The 24,358-nt window shown below is 37.0% G+C and overlaps 1 protein-coding gene across 5 annotated transcripts in view; it reads right to left on the bottom strand.

The window, feature by feature from the left end:
• The window catches only part of LDB3 (LIM domain binding 3), a 116,121-nt gene that overhangs the window by 8,959 nt on the left and 82,804 nt on the right, over window positions 1-24,358 (bottom strand). For 4 of the 5 annotated variants that reach the window (XM_053949634.1, XM_053949635.1, XM_053949632.1 and 1 more), the window contains 7 exons: window positions 21,000-21,035; window positions 16,128-16,289; window positions 14,383-14,490; window positions 10,500-10,547; window positions 7,696-7,823; window positions 2,045-2,345; window positions 636-816 (listed from right to left, as the gene is read on the bottom strand). In XM_053949634.1, the coding sequence (XP_053805609.1) occupies window positions 636-816; window positions 2,045-2,345; window positions 7,696-7,823; window positions 10,500-10,547; window positions 14,383-14,490; window positions 16,128-16,289; window positions 21,000-21,035 (964 nt within the window). Of the gene's footprint in view, window positions 1-635; window positions 817-2,044; window positions 2,346-7,695; window positions 7,824-10,499; window positions 10,548-14,382; window positions 14,491-16,127; window positions 16,290-19,475; window positions 19,674-20,999; window positions 21,036-24,358 lie in introns of all 5 variants that reach the window. The other variant, XM_053949638.1, reaches the window with a different exon arrangement.

The following is a 24,358-nucleotide window of genomic DNA, read 5'->3' on the forward strand; positions in this document are numbered from 1 at the left end:
TATGGAGAGCAAATTAAAGTGTACATTTACTTGTACATTAGTCCTTTAAGACAAAAGTGGAATTTTGTTTTTCACTTTATGGAATATTATTTTTTTGCTTTGTGGAATTCAGATAATTGTATTTATTCTGTATTTTCTTAACTATAAGAAACCAGCAGAATTTGTCAACAGCTGTGCTGCTAAGTAACAGTGAGGGCAGCAAGAGCAATGGACCTCTTCCCAACATCACTGATTTCTCTACTGAAATTTTGACTAAATCCTGTGTAAGAAACAAAAACCCAGACTTACTTATAGTAAGTCTCTTCCTATAAAGAAGAGAGAGATGAAAGTAACATAATGTGTTATCAGCAAAAAACTATCCAGAAAGTGTTACTTATTTTACACTCAGTGAGATGGTACCTGGAATACATATTCTGTCTATGAGCTCAATAAGGTACAGAAATATCCAAAACTTCAGATGGAAAAAAATTATTATAAAATAATATGTTTATCATTCTGAAATAATCCACAAGCTGGGAAATAAGTCTTAAAAGGATGAAATAATAAAACACCTACATTCAGTGCTTACAGTTTAAACGATTTCACTATTTCAGGGATCCACGCAGTTGCAGAAAGGGTTTATGTTGTTCTCTTACCCCCATAATCTTGGTGTGGCACCTGGCACAGGTTGGTGCGAAGAACTGCTCATAGCAGCGCTCACAGTACACACTGTTCTGCTCCTCCACAAAGCACATATCAGCCAAGGATGTCTTGCAGTAAGCACAATTGAATTCTTCTGGGTGCCAAGAGCGACCCATGGCTACCAGGAAAGGACCTCTGCAAACAACCATAATTTATTTGTAATCTTATTTAATCTCATTTGTATTGCAAAGAAAAGGTTGAAGGACCCTGATTGCAAACCCACTTTCTCAGACACCATGTACACATGTTAGAAGCTACTTGAACCATGAAGTGCATATTAAAATAACATTCAGAAACCTAAATAGAAGTGGTCTTTTCCAAGACCATTACTCAAAACACACTGGTTAAAACATTTCATTATTGTTTAGTCTCATGCACTGCATTTACAGACAACTGTTGTAAAAATCAATTGTTTTCTTATCTACATAGCTATAAGTGGTCTTTGTAAGCAGATGGGAAGACAAGAGGAAAAGGCCAAAGGCGACAGAAGATAATGCTACTATTTGAAAGCATGAAATAACAGGCAAATTTCCATCTTTAGATACCCACACCTCACAACAGCTCCTCAAGTCTCCTACCTTCTTTCTGTCTGACAGCACTGCATGCAGCATGTTCTAGAAATGTCAGGCTATCAGGTGACAACTTGCTGTTTTGTTATGTGGAAGACAGATTAAATTAATTTTGGTGATTGACTCTGGTGATTGCAATTAGATATAATGATTATTACTGGAATATTTCCATTCCAGAATATATGAAGGGCAATAATCAGCAGTTCCACATCACCAAACTAGCTCCTTTTAGTGAGGAAGGCTGTCATTAAACATGGATTACTTGAAGTTGGATAGTAGTGCACAGGCTAACAGTGGGCACTGGTCCAGCAGAATGAACTGGGAGAGAAGGGAGAGGCATGCTATGAATCACTGGTAATAGAGTGTAGGCATTATCTTTCTCCAGACACAAAAGCAACAATTACATTTGGCTGCTGTTCCAAAATGATGCCTTTTCCTTTTTTCTCCACAATCCCCCCCTCTGCTCCCACCCCCTTAACTCTCCCAATGAAGTTGCACGAACCTCCTTCAAAGGGTTACCTGAGGACCAGAAACCTGTTTAAAATCAAGCAGGGATTTGCTGCAGCATCCAAGAGCCAAACAATTAGCACGTATAACTTTGCAGTGATAAAAAGTGAACCACACAACAACAAAATGAGCTCTGGAAATGTTAAATTAATGAAGCAGACAACAGACATCCCTGCTGGGTAATTTAACAGAGTCTTAGGCTCTGGAACTGTACATTAATGTACAATAACCAGTCTCCCTGATACTTTTTTCCTGCTTCATCCCTCTTCAAAGACCCATGACCTTACCGAATGATGCTGTTACAGTGCCCGCAGAGAGGAGTTCGGCTGCTGGCTGGAAAACGCTCCGCCCTCTGAACTGTTCCCCGGGTTAATGCAGGGGGCTGGGAAGAAGTTGAAACTGGAGACGGGTAAGCAGAAATTGTGGCAGGAGATAGCACTGGAGGACCCCTTGGTAGGATGTGCTTTGTGACAGTGGTGGTGGATTTTCCAGGTGCAAATTTCTGAGAAAAGGAGTCATCTGTTACCCAGGGAGGGCGACTCGCAGGCTCCGTGTTGGCAGGGGTGTAGGAATGAACTGGTGCTGGCGCTGTTTTAAGTATCCCAAAAGAAACCAAGAAATATTTTAAAGTATTTTTCTTTTACTGTCAATACAGCAACACTTACCCAAGGGTACTCCACGACACACATACAATAAAAGCTTTAGGTGATCGTTAATTACGGCCTGTCCCATTGTTGCTCATTTATTCTGGGCTGAAGCCAAGGGTATCAGCACAATCACTGACTTCTAATACACATGCATTACAGAAATCATTGCCTACTGACTTTTACAGATTTTATGGAGACCATTGTGAAGATCATCTCTTCATTTTCTTGAAGAAATGGATATGATAATTCTGTGATAATGTCAAAGACTGCCACATACTCTGTTTAAGACAGGTTAAAAATATAAAAGCCAGATAATATAGTAAAGTTTTAGATAGAATTTCCCAGAATTTCAGTAAGTTATGCTTAACTTTTGATCTCATTATATTAATTAAGACACAATATGTTCTACAGATGTCACTGTTATCTATCATTTGGAAGTTTATTCCTAGGTTTTTGAAGAAAAACAGGCTCCCATAGGGAAAACAGAGATAGAGAGCACTGGAAGCACTACTGAGGGAGCCAATTCAGCTCACATGACCAGCAAGATAAAGCAAACAGCACTTAGAGGAAGGCCAGACTTGTGGTTATGACTGATCTCAGTTCAGTTCTTGGCTCTGCCACAAACTTCCTGTATAACTTTGAGCAAAGCAAAGTGTGTCTGCGCCTCAGTTCCTCTGTGTAAATCAGAATATTCTCCTTTCTCTCTTCCACCCTTTGACTAGCACATAAAACCTTCAGTGCAGTCTGTCTCTGTGTTTGTGTGCACCGGGCTCTAATCTTGGGTGGAGCTTTATCACATTAAAATAAGCAGGAGCCAGGGCCTGCACATACTGACAAGTTTTCCCATTACCCTGCTCTTTTCAAAACGTCAGATCTTGCATTCTGTAGGACTGAAGTTACTGCCCAAGAAACAGCCTCACTTTGCCAAGTACAGGAGCACTAAAAGCAGTTTCCATTTGCAAGGAAAACAAAGCAAATTATTGAAAAGAAGCTTGGAGAGCTGAAGTGTTTTGCCCAAATGAGAGAGCACAGCTTTGGGAACAGAAGCCAGTTCTCCAGCAGTCTGGGCAAACATTCCACAGAGTAGATCCCAGTACCAAGAAAATCATGACCAAATACACCATGTCCAGGTTTAAGGGGCTTGCAGGTAGAAAGGTATTTCAGAAAAGAGGGTTCTGAAAGTAACATGGATCTTTCTGAATAATAAAGTTGTGAGAAGTTTATATTTGACTTAACACCCCTCCTTCAGCCCACACCCTGCCACATAATAACTTACACTGATTATTGGCAATTTGCAAGTGCTTAAATTGCATATATATCAATGCACTGTGATCACCCTTGGGATCTTTTTATTGAGGTCAGAGTTGAATCTAGTGCATTTTCTTGATAAAAATTTCTTATGGTACAGCATCAGCAATGTTTCTGCTTCATAAAACTATCCCACCTTAGCTTGAGGCTTTTTTATTTTTAACTTGGAAATGGTAAAGAGTATTTAAAGATTTCAGAACAGAGTTTATATGCAATCTCTTTAGATCCTGAGGCTCTTGCTATTTATGTATTACAGTATTAAGATATGCAAAATTAGAATTTAATATTTCATCTCTAATTGATGAGTTCATTAGGCTCCCACCTATCAGGCTAATTAAGCAAGGTGACTTCAGCTCACTTCACTACATTCTCTCTACCTTCTATTTCTTTTCACTCTTTTTTTTCTATTTGCTGCAGTAAAATAAAGAAACATAAATCAGGAAAGTAAAATAAAACAACAAAATAGGACTTTTTTCCAGTTACTAAATGGAAGTACTGGAGGAATTACTGCAAAATGACAAATGTTGGGTGTTTGCATCTGCTCCAAGTTCTCTTTTCAGCTCTTATAATTTAATTTTACAGGCCTGATTTATTACAATACATTTTCCTCCTGTGAACAAGCTGCAATTACTATTGCTTCAAAATAGTAGCACTGCAACATATTAGAAAGATTTCGCTAACTTTGAGATTTTAGCAATTGTTATTAAAATCTATTTTCTTAGAAGTACATCCCTAAGCTTATATGAACAACTCTTTTGTCTTAGTAGCTACTGCCATACATATTCACATTGAACATTTATGTATTTCAAAAAGTCTTCCAACACTAATCAGGAGAAAAAGGGGGTTGTTTGCTGCTAAAAAAGTACTAAGATTCAGTATATCAGAGAATATATTCTCAAAATCCCAGTATTGTATGAGTTGACCATTAACTGTTAAAAAATGAATACTTCAAATAATTCAGCAACTTAGCCTCTATCACCTTGTTTCTCTCAGCCCTCATGTTCTCTGAGAAAAGGAAAGAATGAATGGCATTATTGTTGTCCTGAGAGAATAGCAGGAGAAGAGGTCTCTCTTAATAGGAGTAGGAGCAAGCCAATTCCTCGCTTCTGGGGAAGTTGGAATTCTCCCCCTCAGCTCTTCATTTAGGGCCTATGGCTATTTTCTCTCCAGACAAAAAGGCACATTACCAAGACTCGTGTAGTAAAGCAAAGATTTATAGAGTCTCAAATGCTTTGGTCACACAGACTTGCACCATGAGAACATTTTTAGAACATTTTTCCTTTTTTTTTCCTTTGTTAGTAGATGACAGAAGTGTTACTCTTTATTACTATCAGTAACAAAATAAATTAATAACCACAACTGATATGTAGTGAGGCCACTACATATAGTGGCCACATCCTTGAATCCCAAAGTTTTCCCATATACTGTTACAGTACAGAGTAGATGACAGAGCAGATGATGTTTTATAGGGAGACACTATTCTAATTTATGGGAACTAAAAATGAAATAATGGTGTGGAAGCTGCTGGTTTAGTATTGAAGGTGCTTAGGATTCAATATAAAGTTCATTAAGAACTGTGGGAATTTCTCTACCAATTCCTCCAAGAGCAGATCAGGCCTTTACGCTTGACCAATTTTGCATACACAAGCAGGCCCAGCTGGACTTAGGGATTTAAAAGGAAAGATCTGCTTTCTTACATTTAGGTATTGTGTTACTTTGTGGTACAGAAGTGGAGCTGGAGTTGTTTGGGATACATGAAAGGTTATGCTGGTCTGGGAAAGCCTTCGGGAAAGGAATCGTCAGGTATGTTCTGCCATCTAGTGGGCCTTGCTCAGAAGAGAAGTCTGTGCTTTAAAACACGGGTTATGAAATTTAGGGAGACGATTTCAGAGCTCACAGCTTTCTCTACTGGAAAAAATGAAAGATCTTTAGCAGAAGAAAATTTCCCACTTGAGTTAGGTTAGGGAAAGTGTAGACTGCCTGATAAATCCCATCTGAGCCAGATTTCAACAATGCAGTTTCATTTTGAGATTTGTTTCAGTTTGTTTGGGTTTTGATCTGACATTAAAATAGCCTTGTAAATCCTCTCAAGTGACTGATTCAGGAGTCTCTATATTGAATATATGAGCCTGTTGATTGGTGTTTTAATCTGGAAGTTGCTGCCCCACATTTCCAAGTCATTGACAAGGTTGGATGAGGAAGTTTTCTACCTGTCTGGGTGGTTTGTTCTAAGTACTATTGATTTTCCCATCTGTGACAGGAGATGTTATTTCCTCCATTTCTTCCCAAGTGGCAATTTTCCCATTTGCTCTGCAACTGTCTCTGAGGATACCTCATGCTCCAAAACCACTCTGAAGTGCTAGTACATCAAATATATAACACTTAATAAAGTACCAAAACAAGAACCAAACATCTTCACTGAAATCTCTGCCTGGAACCTCTCTTGAACCAGAGTCACTTTAGGATTCAATTATGAAGGCATTTTAGAATCCCTTATTGGATTTCAAACTCCTAAACAGTACAGGAGGACCTTTTCTTCCTCTGCCAACTATTTAAGCCTTTATTGAGAGGCAATGAGGCTCAAAAGCAGCAACCTAAGGAATTGCAAAGGAACACCAGCAGTGTAAGGAAGTGCAAAGAAAATGCCCAACCCAGGAGAAAACAAAAGCCTTTCCTCTTACTCCAAGTAGAATTCAACAGCCAGCTTTGACTTTACCAGATCCAGCCAATAATTGGAAATAGCTGCAGTTGTATTTCTGTGGCAGGTTTGTATATTGAACTGGAGTTTATACTTCCTCAAATGAGCACAGGGCTTAACATCAGTCGGTGTATTTAGGAGATATTTTGATTTGCCAGAGTTTGCTCTCTTCTGCATTACAGAAATAAATCTGCTGTCGTCATCTTTTCAAGTCAGAAATAATAGCATTTGCCTTGAGTGAGAACATGGTATACACTGGCACGCTTAACTAAAGCAAAAGAGGAGGAGCTGAAGGTTTATTTACTTTGAGACCCTAAAATAGCTCACGAGAGCTCTGACTTGACTTTTCCTACCTTTACATCTCAAATATAAAGATCAATTGATTTGTCTGTCTGCTTTATGTCTAACTAAAATTCCTACATTTGTTTAAGTTCAGTAGATCCAGAAATAGAACATTACAGAAGACAGTTTAAGACTGTTAGAATTCTTGGCCTTTTCATGTTTATTTGACTGTAAAGATATAAATCAACTTTTTAATTCTCTTGCTAAGATCAGAAAAACCTTAAATTGAAACAGAACTGCCTTTGGACTTATATTGCTGTCTCATTTAATTCATTCAGTTAGAAGGTTCACATTTTGGTCATCAATGGTTTCAGAAGCTCGGTCCATTTGTAACACATTAATATCAAGGGAATTTAAATAATATCAAGGAGCATATTTTCCAAATGAATGAATAACCAAATATATTCCTTAAGTTACTATCTTTGGGAAATGGAATAGCATTATGAGGTGCTTTAATACCTCATTCTTTATTTCAAATATAAGCCTAAGTTTGAGAAACTCAATATATGGTCTTACCTATTTTGCAAATATATCCTACTCAAGCAAACTCCACTTATTTTACCTCCTTCCTGAACTGTGCATTCTTTTTTAGCCATTTCCTCAATTCTGTAGTGTCACTGGGCTCCTAACTGGATACCCTGTGTTATTTTTCAAATGTATTTCTTCTGAAAAATCAGGGTACACATTTTTAATTAGACTTTTCCCTTGCTTTTATTTTCCTGTCTGTTTGTTTCACATTTTAACTCTGAAGTAGAATACAAATACAACATAATCCTCAATCTTCAGATAATCTGAGGCAAAACTAGCAACATTTAGACCCACATGTATAAATACTTTCTGGTATGTCTGTGTACAAAATGTGTACTTTTTACATTTTCTTTTTCCAAAAGAAATGTGTGAGCATTTTTTTCTGACTCTTTTCAGTACTTTGAAGGCTCCTTACCTGGCTGATAGACAGAGGGCTTTATGCTGGCAGTAGTAACAACTCTCATTTTTGAAGCAGCAGAAGGAGCAGGACTTTCACTGTAGCTTCCAGAAACTGGCATTGGTGTATATGACTGGGTTGTGTTTCTAAAAGCAAAATGTAGGTGTGAACAACTTTATAAACAGCAAAAGTCACTGATCATGAAGTAACAGATCTGGCAGGGTCCAGAGCACTCCAAGAGGAACCGTCTGTGAGAACTAAAGAGAGAATGCTGGGAGATTCATCAGTCTCTGTCATTCCTAAGGAAGGCTTGGACAATTCTTTGGAAAGAAAAATTAGTCAAATAAGGATTTTAAGTAACAGCAAGTTTGCTGTTGTTGTCATCACAGAAAAAAGCTTGCTGAGAGAATATGATAAATTTGAAACTCTCAGTAACAAGGGATCAGACTTCACAAAGCTGCATACAAAGTTTGTGTTTTCTGTTTCTCTGCAAACAAAAAGGCCTGGTCTTGTCTAAGATAAATCAACGAGTTCATATCTGATCTTAAAAATACACTTGCTCAGCACAGTTATTACTATTACAAATGTTAATTAGTATTTATATACTGTTATACTCTTTTCAAAAATACTGAAGTGATCTTTAAAAATTTTTCTGAAACTCTTTTCCCTATTTAGACTGAAAAAAATTACATTAATTTTCCTATTGTTCAGATTCATGCTTCAAAAAAAAAAAAAGAAATACGATATGCAATATTATGATGCACTTTCTTCCAGTCCTAGAATAAAAACATTTTCTCAGTATTCCAAAAATCAGTAAGAAACAGTATTTCTCTATCTTATGGCTTACATGGTGATTCTCAGTTTGATTACAGTAACAAGATTACAAAATATGCCTCTTCTATCTGCCAGTTACTTGGGGTGATTCTGTTTGTAGTGCCTGTGCTTCACAGACAGCTAAAAGATCATCACAGTCAAAGCAAGCAAGAGAGAATAAAGAAGTACAAGGAAGGGAAGCAACAGATAATGGGATGAGTGCAGTAAGAAAAACCTACTCACTACAGAATGTCCTTCTTACTCACCCTGAAAACAGTTTTGCTTGTTTTTTCCCTTCAGTGTCACTCCCCCTATGAACTAGATCCCTATCTATTTGTGCTGACAACTAATGAGTTATTTCCAAAGTGGGTTTGTCTATAGGAAAACATTTGTCAGCATATGAAAAGAAGCATCCAGCTTTCCCAGACTGTTGGTCCATCTTGACTTTACTTTCTGTAACAGTGGAAACAGATACCATCTGGAGAAAACACGTTATAATCTTACACGGCAAACCCAGCAGATTTCTTCCAGTGCAGGTAAGAAACATTCTGAGAAATGGAAACTTTCAATTTTTTATTTTGAACAAAATAAACCTGTCCTCAATGCAGTTTTTTGCTGCTCTGACAGTGTTTCTTCTATAGAGTTAGTTTGCATGGCATTGCTGCCTCAGGCTAATTTATTTTGTCTATTTAGCAAGACCTAGAAACTTAGCTATTGCTACAATGGCTATAGCTAATTATTTCTGTACCTAGTCTAGGGCTTAGGCCTGGATTTGGGTCCACTGTACCGTGAGTGAACACAACTCTCCAAGATAAACTATTTTAGTGGGTTTATATTCACTGTAAATTCTGTTCTGAACCGTGCTGTGCTTTTGTAACTGCCAAAGCTGTTCTAAGCACTGTAAAACTCTGGTTTCTATTCTTACTGTCTATTTCCTGATGAGACCTCCTGCGTGGTGGCTAAGAAGCACTGTGCTTGGGATCATTAGACAGAGGCCATTGCTCCTGCCATAGCACAGGGACACGGACACTGTGGGCACTCTGGCTTCACCCACAGCTTTCAAAATGCCATCAGCTAAACACACCATCTAAAGACTTGTCCTTGTTCTAAAATCTGCTACTCAGGGTAAACTACACAGCTCAGTGGCCAATATTTACAATGTGGGTTAAAAGATTTTAAAATGACATGTCACACAGCCTGAATCTGAAAATGTCATCCAGTCAGGAAAGTCTACTCCCAGGTGCACAGGTCCAATGGTGAATCTCTCTTAATGCACAAAATAAAGAAAGAAGTTCTGAACCAGATTAGTAATACTTAGATTGTCATGAAGAAAAATGGTTATTCAAAATTCAAGTGTTTCCCAAATATAATAGCATAGTAAAACCATACCACAGATTTCCTTGTGTTTAGGGAAATGAAGCTGAAAAAACCCCAAAACAACACCCCCCATTCATAGTACCAAAATCAAAGCAAAATTAAAGGTACTGAATCCTTTTAACCCTTTTACATGTGTATGACACATATTAAATACAGTAAGAAAGATAAGAAAGCTTATCAAAGAGAAATAAAGTGTTACACTGCATCATTAAGGGTTTAGTGGAAGAAAGGATTTATATTTCTGCTAAAGAAAAGGAAATGGCATGTGATTAAAAGAACAAAAAAAGAACAACAACAAAAAAAAAACCACAACAAACCCAAGAAAGAAGGAAATAAAGAAAGAATAAAAAGATGTTGTAAGGACCAAAGATGCTTTAATGGATCAAGAAGCACTGGCAACTCAAAAGCAGTGAAAGCAACCTCACTGAATTTATCTGTAGCAGTCAATGGCATGTGACAGGCAGCAAATTAAATACCGGCTCTGAAAACTATTAGTTGTCAGAAAAAGAAAGAGTAAATATTTCTAAGCAGATCATTTTTATGTTAACGCTTCACTAGATGCCTACTAGTAGCAAGAAACTGGTTTGTTAAGTACTTTTAAGGTAAAATAGCTGCACAAAACAGTTTTATACCTCTGCTTTGACTGGTAGCTGATGGAGGTGGAAGAATGCCGGTTGAAACTAAAATGAGACAAAAGTGGTATTTGAAAAAATATACACAAAAGATTGGTATATCTTGCCCTACCATGAATTTCCTATGAGTAAGAAATGCTCTTAAACTAAACAACATGTACATATTTATAATCATATGAGTATTACATTACATTTTGTTTTCTTATTTAAGATGGGAATCACAGTGAAACCTGAAGAGTGGTAAAATAAGTCAGTGAGCTGAGAGCTCCATAAGTCACTCTCATCTGATCTTGTTATTTGATTGTGGAACTCCAATTATTTTTATTAGGAGAAAAAAAAATAAATGAGGGATTTTTCTCAGTGTCATAAGTTTACATTGCTTCAAATCTGAAAAGCAAACCTTGAATGAACCAAAAGCCAAAGATCAGAAGTGCCCCAGCTTGTGAGGCAGCTCGGACAACCCCATGGAAAGGACAGGCTGGCGTAGTTGAAGCAAAACCATCAACCCACCATGTTCAACTTTTGTCTTGCAGAACCTTTCTATTGCTATAGTCTTAGGTAAACAGGTAGATTTTTTTTTTTCCTTGGAGAAACAGCATAGTTTCAGAACATAAATGAGTCATTTATGCAAATGAGTCATTTATGCAAAGGAAGTACTTGAAAGCCTGCACAACGTATGATCTGAGAAACAAGAGGATTCAGAATGAACAGAGTTCCTGTCTGCAGGGCAGTGCATCAATCCCATCCCACAGGGGCACAGCCCACATTTCCCAGAACCACCAGGAGTCTGCCTTATGCCAATTATTTTCCTCACTTCTGGAGAAGAGTTTTTTTTTCCCTTTACCATGGACACAGTGCTTGGATTAAAATCTCTGGATCTGAAGCTACACTTGACTTTTAGAACCATAATTGTAACTCTCTCCATTGTTTCTCCTGGTTTTGTATTCCCAGAGTGCTGTTGCATGGGATGCCCTGCTTTAACCCTCTGGATGAAATAACCCCTCCCTGAAGAGCTTCAAGCTTATTCAAAACTCTCCTGCTGTGCTTGCTTCTTTTAAGTAAGATTGTAAGTGGAACAGATAACAGTAAGTCAGAATTTTACTGCAGACGTAAAAGAGTAAGACAGTCTGTTAAAGATTAGTGATTTACTTCAAATACTCCTCTTCAGGAACATTAGAAAGATTTTACTCATGTTAAGTGTTATGCATATGCTCACAAAAGCTAAGTCACTATAGAACAGGATCTACTAAAATTTTAAATCAGATTTAAATAGTTAAGGATCTTGATCAAGAAACCCTCCCGCATTTTCTTGGTGGATGTTTTTAAAGCATCTAAAAGGAAAAAAAAACACCAAACACTGGAATAATGGTGATAAAACCTCAGGCTCATCTACCCAAGGATATCCCCATCCTGTAAAACAGTAGTGTAATTAAGGTAATCCATATTTTTTTTTGAAATAAAATGATATTAAATGCTCAGTACTCCTCTGGTATATGTCAAGCTAAAAGTCTGCATTTTGGCATGCTAAAGCACTGCTTGATTTCTAAATTAAAACTACCAGATACTCAAAAATTTGAATTATACATCAATTTAGAAGCATTTTTAGTCCCTTACATTTGAATACACTAGCTATAATGCACAATTCTTTTAAAAACAAACATGGAAGAAATGCACCAAGATAAAGAACCTATTCCAGCTGAAAGACAGCCATCCAAAACCAACCAACCAACCAAGCAGAGTTCACTTCTTGTACTTGATTATCAGGGAACCAAATTTTTACAGGTCCTACAAGTCTCTGATTTGCCCTTATGTGCCAAGACTTGCTGAAGCCCAGACAGTAACATCTGCCTGTTGGTAACAGGGAAGCAGATGACAGCATCACACTTGTGTCATCCACTGACAAAGCAGCAGTGTATAAAGCTGATACGCTGTAGATCTTTTCTATGTGAACAAAAAAATTGCCAGGTGCCAGCAAGAGGTTTTAGGAGACTAGAGCATTTCTTTTTGAAATGGACAGATGTTTTTCATAGATTCACAGAATCTTTGAGGTTGGAAGAGGCCTCAGGAAGAACCTGATCTAACCTGCTGAAAGCAAGGCCAGCTCTGAGGTCAGACCAGTTTGCTCCATGTTTTAGCCAGTGATGTCTTGAAAACCTTCAAGAGTGGAGAGACACAGCCTCCCCCAGACAAGTCACTTCCTTTCAAAAGGGCAGGAAAAGCAGCAATGGTCCATGACAATCTAATTTACTAATTTACTTTCAATTCATATGCCTCAATATCTCAATGTCATCTTTTTATTCTCTTTAAAATTTTGTTTCACACTGATTAGTACATGTTGGTACATAACTACAAATGAATTCATATGGTTTCGAGGCCTCACACTGCTTCCCTATTCCCATTAATTGCATATAAAATTTAAGGGAAACAGAAAAAAGCTCAATCAAAAAAATAGTATTACACTAGCTCTAAGAAAGACATGCAAGTAGTGTCAGCAAGTACTGGTTACCTTTATACTAATTTATTAGCTGTTTATATGTAAATTATGCATAGTTGTTGCTTAACTTGTCCCTGCCCAAACTGGATGATCTTTAAGATCCCTCCCAGCCCAATCCATTCTAGGATTCCATGATTTCCAAGGCAGGAATGAAAACAAGCTCTTAGGAAAGATTTAGATGGATCCTAAGATGTAGACTGGTGAAACATGAACAGATGTGCTCTGTCTGGACAGAGTAGTCACCAAAACTTCCATTTAATTTCATCTTCTGACTGATTTCAATCTTCAGCTGAAAGAATCCTTAAAATCAAGTATTTTCTGTAGCTCAGGAGAAATAATAGGTTTTGCAGGCCAGTGTTTAATCAAACTCAAATATGCACAGTTATTATTGCTTGGAAAGCAAGGAACGTTACCTGAATAGAAGGGGCTTCTGGAAACTAAAGTTACAATTGGTGTACTTCCACTCATCAGCAGTCAGTTTTATTCCTTATGTTTTATCAGTTCCTACTGGGAACTGATAAAATACTGGGACTGATAAAATACTGGGACTGCTTCCCCTGTGTAAGTCCCATGGCTGTAAACAGACATGCTCACATCCTAAAACTGAAAACTCTTCTGATGTTTTGTTCTGTAGCTATTTCATTTTTGCATTGGTTTCAGCGATGTGAAGCCAACCAAACTGCTGTTAAATACTTCCTGTGCCAAGCACTTAACTGTTCTATGCTTTTCTTGAGAAAGACCATTATACTTCTTGCCTTCATTACACTCAAGCCTTCAAACTTGTGCCCTTTGTCAATTTCAAACATTGCCTTTGGGTGATTCTTGACTATTTTTTTATCTAAAGATAAGACACATAGATAATTACAATCTCAAATGTATTGTTGATTTAGTTTTTAATTATTTCTTAAGACTGTTCAAATTGTGTTCAAAGGAGTCTTAAAATCACCTACTTTTTCCTCTGTTAGTTGTCAAAGTGTTATGAAAGCAGTGAAAAGGCTTGGAAGTGAGGCAGTACAGCAGCATTCTCTCTTTCTACTGATAAAAGATTCCTGTGATCTTGCATTTTCACCAAGAAAAAAAAGGTCCATCATTCTCACTCAGTGTCTCTAGACAAATATTTTCATTTCAGGATAGCAAAAGCAGCACAAACCAACCAAGTGAAACACCTCTGTTCCAAGAGGACCTTGTGGTCACATATCCTACATCTAAAACGTTGCTGTTTCCTAGCTGGGTTGTCATGCAGAAGATAAGGAAGAGACTATTCTTTTAAAAACATTGTGCTTTTTCTCTCTCAATTCAATCCCTTCAGAAACTGAAAACCTCATATCAGAGAGCATAATACAAAATCAAAACAAATTAGGTTAAAAGAAGAGAGCTTTACAGATATACCTAGACTGAGATGAGATAGCAGATGAAATAGTGGAAGCTGCTAATGACATGTTCTTGGGCCCGTGGAAAGGCTTAGGCTGGGAAAGAGAGCTGGGGGCTGCAAGAACTCTGCAGAAGACACATAAAAGCATGAAAGCATGAACAAAATGATTTAACAGAGGCACAAATCATGGCATCGGAATCAAGCTCTGGCAGGATTCAGATACAGGAAGACTGCTGCATAGTTACCAGGAACAGGTTTTCTGTAGCACACATCTGCAGACTTACAGAATAGCACAACCAAGCACATTCCTACAGAACACAAGGCAAAATGCACACATTATGGAAACATTTTGAAACCAGACTCTATCAATAACTAAGAAAGACAATATTACAGGACAGGACTTTTGTCAATGATGCATGCTTTTATCTGAAAGATCTGAAGATGTTTGAGTCTAAATACAAGATAAACATTTTATTATGCAAACAGTCCCAGACTGAAGGTTGTCCTATCAAAACCAGAAGTAATTGGAATAATAAGTTTAGTAGAGGCATTTTTTTTGTCTGAAGCAAATACTAGGTAATGCGTTTTCTTCATGCTACCATTTACCATTTCAGCTGAGGAATAAAAATTACTTAATCCTTACCATTATTTTATGTGGAAGTGCCTCTCAGGCCAGTTCTGAATTAGGGCATAAGATCTTATTCAAACCTCCTTTGCTGTCTGGCAGTTTTTACCTAGCCATGACCTACCACTGCATTCTGGTAGGTCACGGCTAGGTAAAAACTGACTAAAGTGAGAAACTAAATAGTTGGTATATATACATAATGTGAGCCAACTAGGAAAAATTAACCAAGAAGTAGCACCAAGAGAACACTTCCAATTCCATTTATACATACCTAAAATATGATACCTCTGAAGTCTCAATTATTTAAAGTGGTTTATATTACCGGAAGTGTGTTTTTCCTTGGATTTTTAAAGCATGCTAAAACAGCTATCTTTTCAGGATGTTCATGTAGCAAACCCCAAAGATAGAAGAATCTTATGTACCAAAACCTCACTCTTACTATCTCCAAAATTACTGTAATGTAAGTGACAGCTGTATAAATCCCACACATTTCCTCACAAGCTGTCTGACAGTTTTAAATATGCAACTGTAACTCCCACTGTGCTACAAGTGTTGGAATGCATCTTCTTGAAACTTACTTCAGCTCAAAGGCTAATTCTCATTAGGAAAAAAAAGATCAGATAAATCTAATAGAAATGAATTGATTTAACTTACAGAGCAAGTCAATCATCAAGTGTCCACCATGTTTTACTGATATATGCTGAGACACAGTAAGCTCAATCATGTGAGTAAATGACATTTTCTGATTTTCCATTTCTTGTCCTACTGCAAAAACACTATTAAAAGAATCTTCATTCACTGCAATTAATCTGAGGAGTTGTTTTGGTTTTATTATAAGTGGTGTAAAAACATTTCTAATTTTAAGCCCAGACTTGCTTTCTGAAAACGAAGTTATTTTTAGGGCAATTTTATTTCGCAAATTCTATGCAAACATGAACAACGTATCACAAAATTAAAAAAAAAAAAAACACACACCAAAAAAAAAAAAAAAAAAAAAAAAACAACAACCAAAAAAAACCCCTGAAAATATATAAAAGCATATAAACCAGGTTACAGCTTTTCATACTACATTCTTCTGCTAGGAATGTGTATGCAGCATTTCCAAAGCCAGAGGGGTATAAAGCAATGGAGCATTACCTTTGGAAGGAGGATGAGAAAGACTCTTGCACTACTGAGGTGGTGGCTGGTGCTGTCATCAGGCTGGCTGTGTTTGGAGCAGCAGTAGCAGGCTGAGGTGCTGAAGCATGTGGTGCAGGAGCAGCAGAACTGGGAGCCACCGGGGCATGCTCAACAGGGGTACTAATTAGAGTTAAATTAAATAAAACAAGAAGCATCTTAAGAAGGCGTGCATTTACGTGGAGAGCATAAAAACTACTATGTTTGAACCTGCAGCTGCAAACATAGTAGCTGGCTGGGTTACTGAGGGTAAAGCACAATTATGCAAAGAAAAAAAAAGACATTTGTTCAGCCTTTTCCATTGTGCAGTTCAGACTGCAATGCAGTGTTGGTCCTGCTTGACTGAAATTTACCCCAGGTGTTAAAGAACACTTCAGTCCTGCTCCCACTGATGCCACCCAGGACTGAAATGGCTGTGAGGAGCCTGTCACAGTCTTGTGAGCTCATATAAATTCCATCAAATATATTGAAATGAATGATAATAATCTAGTCTTGTATCCTGTGACCAATTAAGTAACCTGTTGAACTACTAATGTCTTCCATCATGTCCCTTAAATCTGAGAATTACTCATCTCTTACAGACAGACAAATGGAGCAAAGTTAGCATTTATTTTTTAAATCAGAGCATCAGTACATAGTTGTCTTGTCCATGAGCAGTGGCCTAGAAACAATAATACATAATAAATAATAACATAATGAATACATGTCTACTTCTTTAGACCTATGCCATAAGTATATTGTCACATCTCTGTGTTCTTACAAATTGCTCCTATCAGGGTGATGGAATTTGGTGATTCTCTTGCTCAAGGTACATATGCCCAAAATGCTCCTTCCTGAGCACAGCAAGTATCAAATAACAAAAGAAACCTTACAGTTCCACAACTGTTTCTTCAGCCAACCTTAGCCCTCCAACTCTCTCTCAGCTATTTTTCCTAAGCAGATTTACTATCCATTGTGCAAATTATCTCATATTTTCTTTTGCTTCTCTCAGAAACACTGATTTGACAAGTTATATTCCTCAGGACCTCAGGGGTGTTTGGAAATTCTGAATTTGGGATACCCCTTATTCTCCAAGGGACTGTCCCGTTTCCCCTGTCCTTCACCTCCTCTTCAATAGTCTACATGATGGTGTCTTAATTCAGGTGAATATTTTGTTTGATTAGCTTAAATAGAAGCTGGTTGTTATACCCTCAAACCTCGAAGTTGAATGCAGCCCTCAACAAAAGCAGGAAATCGGTATTTTCTCCCTTATGGAGATTCATCTACAATTACGTACATAGTAAATAAGTTCCTGAAAATAATCATCCAGTTTGCAATTCTGGCTTTCAAATTCCTTACACCAAGTTTTGCAACAGTCTTGCAGAAGTTCTTCCATTGTAATATGCATTTGAGAGTCAGATTATTTCTTCCATCCTGACTCATTCATGATGTAAATTCTTCCAATTAACTAGTAGACTATCAGTTTCACAGTCTGTGTAACAGAGTAGCTGTGTATTATCCATCACAGCTAATCTGGTACTGAATTTCAACACTGTGAAATTTTTCTTGCGCCACAGTGGGTACCAGAATTACCCCATTAAAAGCTGTGCAGTCACAGTTTTCATCTTACATACTTATATATCTTTGATTTGGCAAGCACGAAAGGATTGAAACTATGCTGCACATAAAAATGGAACTTAATGTATGTGTTAAAAACAAACACAATCTAGGATTTCACCTATTTTGTCTATTTGCCCTGATGTGAAAGGGAATTTGCTACAGAGTTCAAAAGATTCAAGACTTCATACCTTGAAGAGTGCAGTGAATTTAATTAGTTGCAACTTAATTGTAACAATCTCCAAAATAATCAAAATATGTATTCAGTGATAAATATTGAAAAGAAAGCAAAGAAAACCCAATCTGTATGTGTGGACATGGACCTATGTGGAGACAGATTTGAACAGAATGAACCCATATAAATAAAATAAAATAAATATACTAGAATACCTTTTAAAGTTTAAAAGAAATACAAATAAATTTTATCTTGCGTAGTGTTTGTGATATTTCTTTTTTATATTATTAAAATGTTGGAGGCTTGCTTACCTTCCTTCATGGTAGAACATATTAATTATCAGAATAAGGAATTGGAATAAATATAAGTGAAGTGGATATAACCATAAAAATCAGACTGGTTTGGTTACATAAATGACATGCAGTTGATAACATTCTTGAAACAGTTTTATAGAACGAGCTCAAGACTAACTTGACTGGTTTTAATTTAGCAATATAAACTTTACATAATTTTATTTATATTGTCAAATACAATAGCTAAACTGAGTTTTTTTCCCTCCTCCTTTCTGGTTTTTCAGTCTGATCTTTCATTTTAGTTCTTCAAGTGCAGAAGAATTTTAAGAATTGATAAATGTGAGTGCTGCTTTTTAAAATAGGTCATCTAATGCAACAGCTTCATTATGACATGTTACAGAGGGTTTGTTGGTTGGTTGGTTGGTTTTTAAATACAATAATTTTGTAGACTTTAAATCTTTACAGTACTTTGTATTTTAAAAGAAATTGAAAAAATCAAACATCTTCATATTTGCGGTAACAAACATAAAAGTAAGTTAGGTGGATGAAAAACACACATTTCTTCTCAGCTGATTTTCACTCATGAAAAGGAACACAGATCAGTAAAGGTTAAGAGGATAATAATGGTTAACAACCATAATGAGAACACAGCAACAAATGCACTCTAACATTTAAAATACAAGCGTAGCTTATACTTTTTTCTCTTGGTGAAATCCTAAGTTCTGAGTATTTCTATCCCAATAACAAGGAGTGGATGATTAAAACAGCACTTAGTCTCCTTATTTAATGCATGAAGTTTTTTGTGTTTCTAATCCTCCAACAGATCACTTACAAAGAACCAAAAATATAGAGAACCAAAACTAAAATGGATACGGAAAAAATCTGTTATTGCATCATTTGTAGAAAAAAAGTGCCAGAGAAAGTATTTAGAGAAAGCTGTAATGCGGAAGGATTTAATACTTGAATACAGGAATGTTTGTGGAATCCACTGAAAATACAGAAATATCAGCTGCTGCTTTGCTGCTGAAGATGCTTAATGACTCGTCTCTGTATTGTAGGTGTGATCCTACGAGAGCCACAAAATGTAACACCCACATGAACCAGAAGCTGCTGGAATTGGAAGAACTTGAACACCTGCCTTTGAGGCAATGGGCATTTCCATCTGAAGGAGTTAGAGGTTGTTATTACCAAACCATTGCAAAGCTCCAAACCGGGTCAGTTATGCAGTTACACGGCACAGTGTACCTTTGGTTACTGGATGAAGCAAGAGGGGCTTTCTGGCCAACACCGGCCTCCCTCTGGCTTGTACCTGCTCCAAGCCTCACAGACCCCTTGGAGGCCACTGGCTGAGCATTGGCAGTGTTGGCATCCCTGGTGGATGACTTAGGAGGATGCCAAATACTCGAGGTCACATACTGGGGCGCATGTGCGGTACCTGTAGGCCTGGGTAACAGAGATTACAAGGGCGTTTGTAAATGAGGCACTTCCTAGGTAACAGCAAGGGTTTGAGGAACAGACAGAATTCCAGCCACAGATGGAGCTGGAGATCATAATGACAATGCAGCTGAAGTAATCTTGATAGTTCATTGGTTAATTACTGCTTAAGACCAGGAAAGGCTTGACAAATTAAAACAGGTACCTTGTGTTAAATATGGAATTCATATTGCTATGAATATCAAAATAAGCAGAGCTGTGATGGTAATGGAGGTGGAGAAAGGCTGTGGTATGGCAGACACACAAGATTAAGGCAACACAGGAGGACAATAATACCAGTCATAAATCAGAAACTGTACCTGGCAAAATAAAGCAATAGTTAAAAGAAAGGAGATTTCAGTGAAGCAGCTACATAGTCCTCAAAATGGTTTTACACAAGTGAAACTGCTGGTGAAATTCTACCATGCATTGCTTGTTCTTTAAAATTTAATTTAGATTCAGGAATCAAGGAGTTTATTTCCTTCTTTTTTATTATTAATTTAAAAATAAAAATCAATTTTCACAACTGTTCAAGTGCCAGTTGCCATTGCTTGTGTCATTAGTAAAAAATAATGCTTGCACTCAGATATTAACTCGATGCAACCTTTGTTCAAATGCAAGCAGTCTTAAAAAAAAAACCAAAATAAAAAGTGGTTGCATCTCTATCCTGAGGCAGGAATCAAAAACAAAGAGAAAAGCAGTAGTATAAAATTATTTTCATGACTAACTACTAAGAGGCCTTTCTTTGCTCTACTAAACAACTGGTCAGATTCACTCAAAAAATACCTGTGTATCAGTACTTGGGGGTTTAATTAATGAACTAATCGAAAACAACACATTTCTATACTTAACTGCAAAATGTTCTGGGATCCTTTGGGAAAAAACAACTTGACATGAAAGAACTTACAGAGGGATTGTTTTGAACCTCATAACCTATTGAGCACCAATTCTGACATATAAATGTTCTTAAAAAGATAATATTATTTAGATTTTAAAACTGTCTTGAATAGTCTAGACAAAGCTTAAAATGGAAATTGTTCTTAAAACTCCATCACAAACTGACAGTACTCCATTTCAAGAACATTTCATTTAAAACTTCTTATTTTTTAGGTTTATAAGTTTTGAGAAACACAATCCCCACCTGTTCCACATCACAGTGCATGAGAAAGAAATGCTTAATGAGTCCACTTAGCTGAAGCCTCTACTTTCATCATTTGCTCAGTGTATAAATTTCATTTTTTTGAGGTAAGAACAATATGGAGGAACAGGAAGTAAATCAAACACAGCAAACATTACCTGTTTTCTGATGCTGCTGCAAGGTTTTCCTTGTCTCTGTGAAAGGAGGGGATACAGTATGAAATAAATGCAATTGCCAGCGACGGCAGAAGACCCCCACCCAAAACAACCAGGGCAGAAGAACATGGGCTAGGGAGAAATGTTTGGTTGCAAAAAGCATCCTAGAGTGGTTGCTCATAAATATAGCTGTGAGAAACCTCTTCAGCTTTCCAGGTGAAACCACCAGATATACAAGTTTGCTGTATGCAAGTATGCCTCTTATCAGTTGCAAACAACTTTGTTTCAATAATAAAAGGAAAATTAATGGTTAGAAATGAGACATTGTATGTGTGTATACAATTTCAGGAATAAGTTTGACTTTAGTAAGTTTCCTTTCAAAAAAGAATTCAATAATATTCCAGCAGAACATACTTGGATGCCAAATCCAAGCAGTGAAAATAATCAGAATTGGGCAGTCCTCATGGACCCGATATTTTGAAGTGCTAAGCAGTTAAATGGTTAACAAAGACTTACACAAAAAGGATTTCTTATGCCTGGTATCACCTAAACATTCCCCGCCCTATCCAAATACTAGTTTTCTCAACCTAAATTGGATTAGAAACAATTCCTTCAACTGGAAATCATTCCTTTGTTGAGGTGAGGATTAAGTCAGCCTCGGTTTCACTGATAGAGAACTGGGCTGTTATTCTGTAAACACACATACACACTTAAAAAATAACTGATCTGTTTAAATGCAATTGTTTATCTGTAAGAAGTTAAGACACAAATAATGTCATAAAGAATAGAATTCATGAGCCTTAAACACCTAAGTTTGAAATCCAGTTAGTTAAGTAATTGAGATAGTCTCTCTATTTAGCAATTAAATGGGTGATTGTATCCCTTCCTATTTAAGGAATTGTGCTGAAATTTCAACAGGTTTAAAGCTGAAATATGCCAAATGAGAACATTTTTCTTAAGTGGCATGTAAAATTACAAACCACAAAAGCAAATTGTCCTCATTTACCCAACTGAACCTTCTTCCTGAAGCATCCTTTGAAAGCAAAAAAAGAATACACGCACTTCTTTATATGGATTTGCTGGGCTCCAATCATTAACTAACATTATGTTTGGAAGGCTATTCTTAATATTTTCCACATTATTATCAGTATTGTGCTTATGTACTTATACATTTACATGTATACATACAGTCACCTATTCTTTCCTTAGTTCAGTTCCAATAACGTTATAAAAACCAATCCAGTTAAGATCAGCAAAGGCTTGGGCATAGGTGCTCTCTATGAATTTTTAAAACCTCTAACTAAAATGTAGCCCTAAAATATATGAATTGAAGCCAGATTTTGAAACCCAGAAGTTGGGAAACACCCCTCAGATGTGTCTGAATAAGATGTTCCTGTGGTCAGAAGAGCCTGCCTTGAACAGAAATGCCCCAATGATGGCTCACCACTCTGAAGCAATGAGAAACCAAACACTCTTTATGGTAACCAAGCTGTGAGTTCACTGCAATGCCAGCTATGAAAAAAGGTGCAGGAGGATGAATTAGAGACTGTGCAGGTGTGGGAAGTGTTAATTTACCAAGAGCCATAATCATGCAACAGTGTTAAAGGACACAGTCAGGGCCTGGGAACAAAACACACTACTATTTATCTCCAGTGTTGCCAAATGCTCTCTGAGAAATTACAGCCAAGACCAAAAGGCAGGCAGTTGGGGTCAGGCTGAAGCAGTGCTAAGCCTCTGTTGTTACAATTAATCTGATCCTAACTTTTCTGCTCCAATAGCTGTGGCTACACTAAACAAGGCAAAAAGAAAGTCACTTGACCCAAGGTCACTTTGAGGTCGGTATTTCACAAAAGCTTTTTCCCCAAGTGTACAACGTTGGATAATGTTGAGTGATGATGGCAGGGGAGTTGTGAAGGTTAAAACAGAGAGAAGTATAGTAAAAATACTTCCACAGAATAAAACAAAGGAAAAGGCAGAGAGTAAAGGGGAAAATGAGTTCAAAGGCACATAATACTTCTTCATGGTTTTGCTTCCAGGACCTATTTCTCTTCCCAGTCAATAGGAGTAATTCCCATTTGACTACCAAGAAGAAAGGCTCAAGATCAGATGTGCCTCTGACTGACAATACTTGCATTTTAAGGAACCGACAATTGGATTTCTGGCCTTTACAATCAAAACATTTTTTGCTAACTAAATGCAGAAATAACTTTACTTTTGAGCCAAATACATCCTTCGGGTAGGCTTAGTAAAGTTAATACATTCACAACATGAAAGAATTTGGCTCAGAATACTATGAGCTGTTTGTATCTCTGTCTACACAGGCTGCTGCAATAACTGACAGTAGTGAAGAATAGTTTTGAGCTATGTGGGAGAGATTTAAAATTACTGTGGGGATTTTTTTTTTCTGTCTGCAGTTGTTTTTAGTCCCCACTGAAATGGCTTTTGATAGAAGGGCCTCAGTCAATGACTGTTCTGAGAGAACAGTGCAACTCCCACAGATTTCATTAAATGTTGGACCTGTATTTCAAACAAGACCTATCTATGCAATATACTGTCTTCCCAATTCCACAGTATATTATACAGTGGAAATTATGAAATATTTTCTTCTCACAAAACATGATATGGTGCTAAAGGCAGAGTGAAATGATAGAAATAGTGTCTTTCCCTCCCACACAGCAACAAGAATTAGAATAGTTTGAGCAACAGAAATCAAAATTCATTTGCAAGCCAAGCTTGTATGTGCTATTGGACCCTAAAAATAGCCTGGAGAATCTTCAGAATTTTCAATAAATGAGTATGTTAAATCTGAACTGTATGTACAGGACAATGGAATGCTTTCCCATTCCACTTTATTTTTGGGAACCAATGCAAAAGATTCCCAAACATGTACATGTAGCAGGCAAGCTGAACTGTGGAGGTGGTGCACCTTCCATCTACCTTCTTCTTAGTAACAGATCTAGACTCACTCTCTTGAAACGCTCTGCTCTATTCCCCTAAAATGTGGAGACAGAATCATGTGATGTGCCATATGGTCCTTCAACTACTCTTTCAGTACTGAAGCAAAAAGTGAATATTCTAATCAAGTTTTTACTCTCAAATAGAGTAAAAATATACTCTCGTGGAGCAAGACTATTTTTCTAATTTTACAAATGAGAGACTAGAACTTAATAGATTTGTTCATGGTCTAAAAGAAAGTTCACAGCAGTGTAAAGAACTGAAATAAGTTCTCCCAAACCCCAGCTGAGTATTTAAAATATCAGTTCACTCTCTTTAATGAGATATTATAGATTTTAAAATAAATATATATGTTCAGTTGATCAGTATTTTACTGTATTGAAAACCCAATACAGTTTTCTACCGAG

The sequence above is a fragment of the Vidua chalybeata genome, chromosome 8 (assembly GCF_026979565.1).
Source record: "Vidua chalybeata isolate OUT-0048 chromosome 8, bVidCha1 merged haplotype, whole genome shotgun sequence".
Lineage (NCBI taxonomy): Eukaryota > Metazoa > Chordata > Aves > Passeriformes > Viduidae > Vidua > Vidua chalybeata.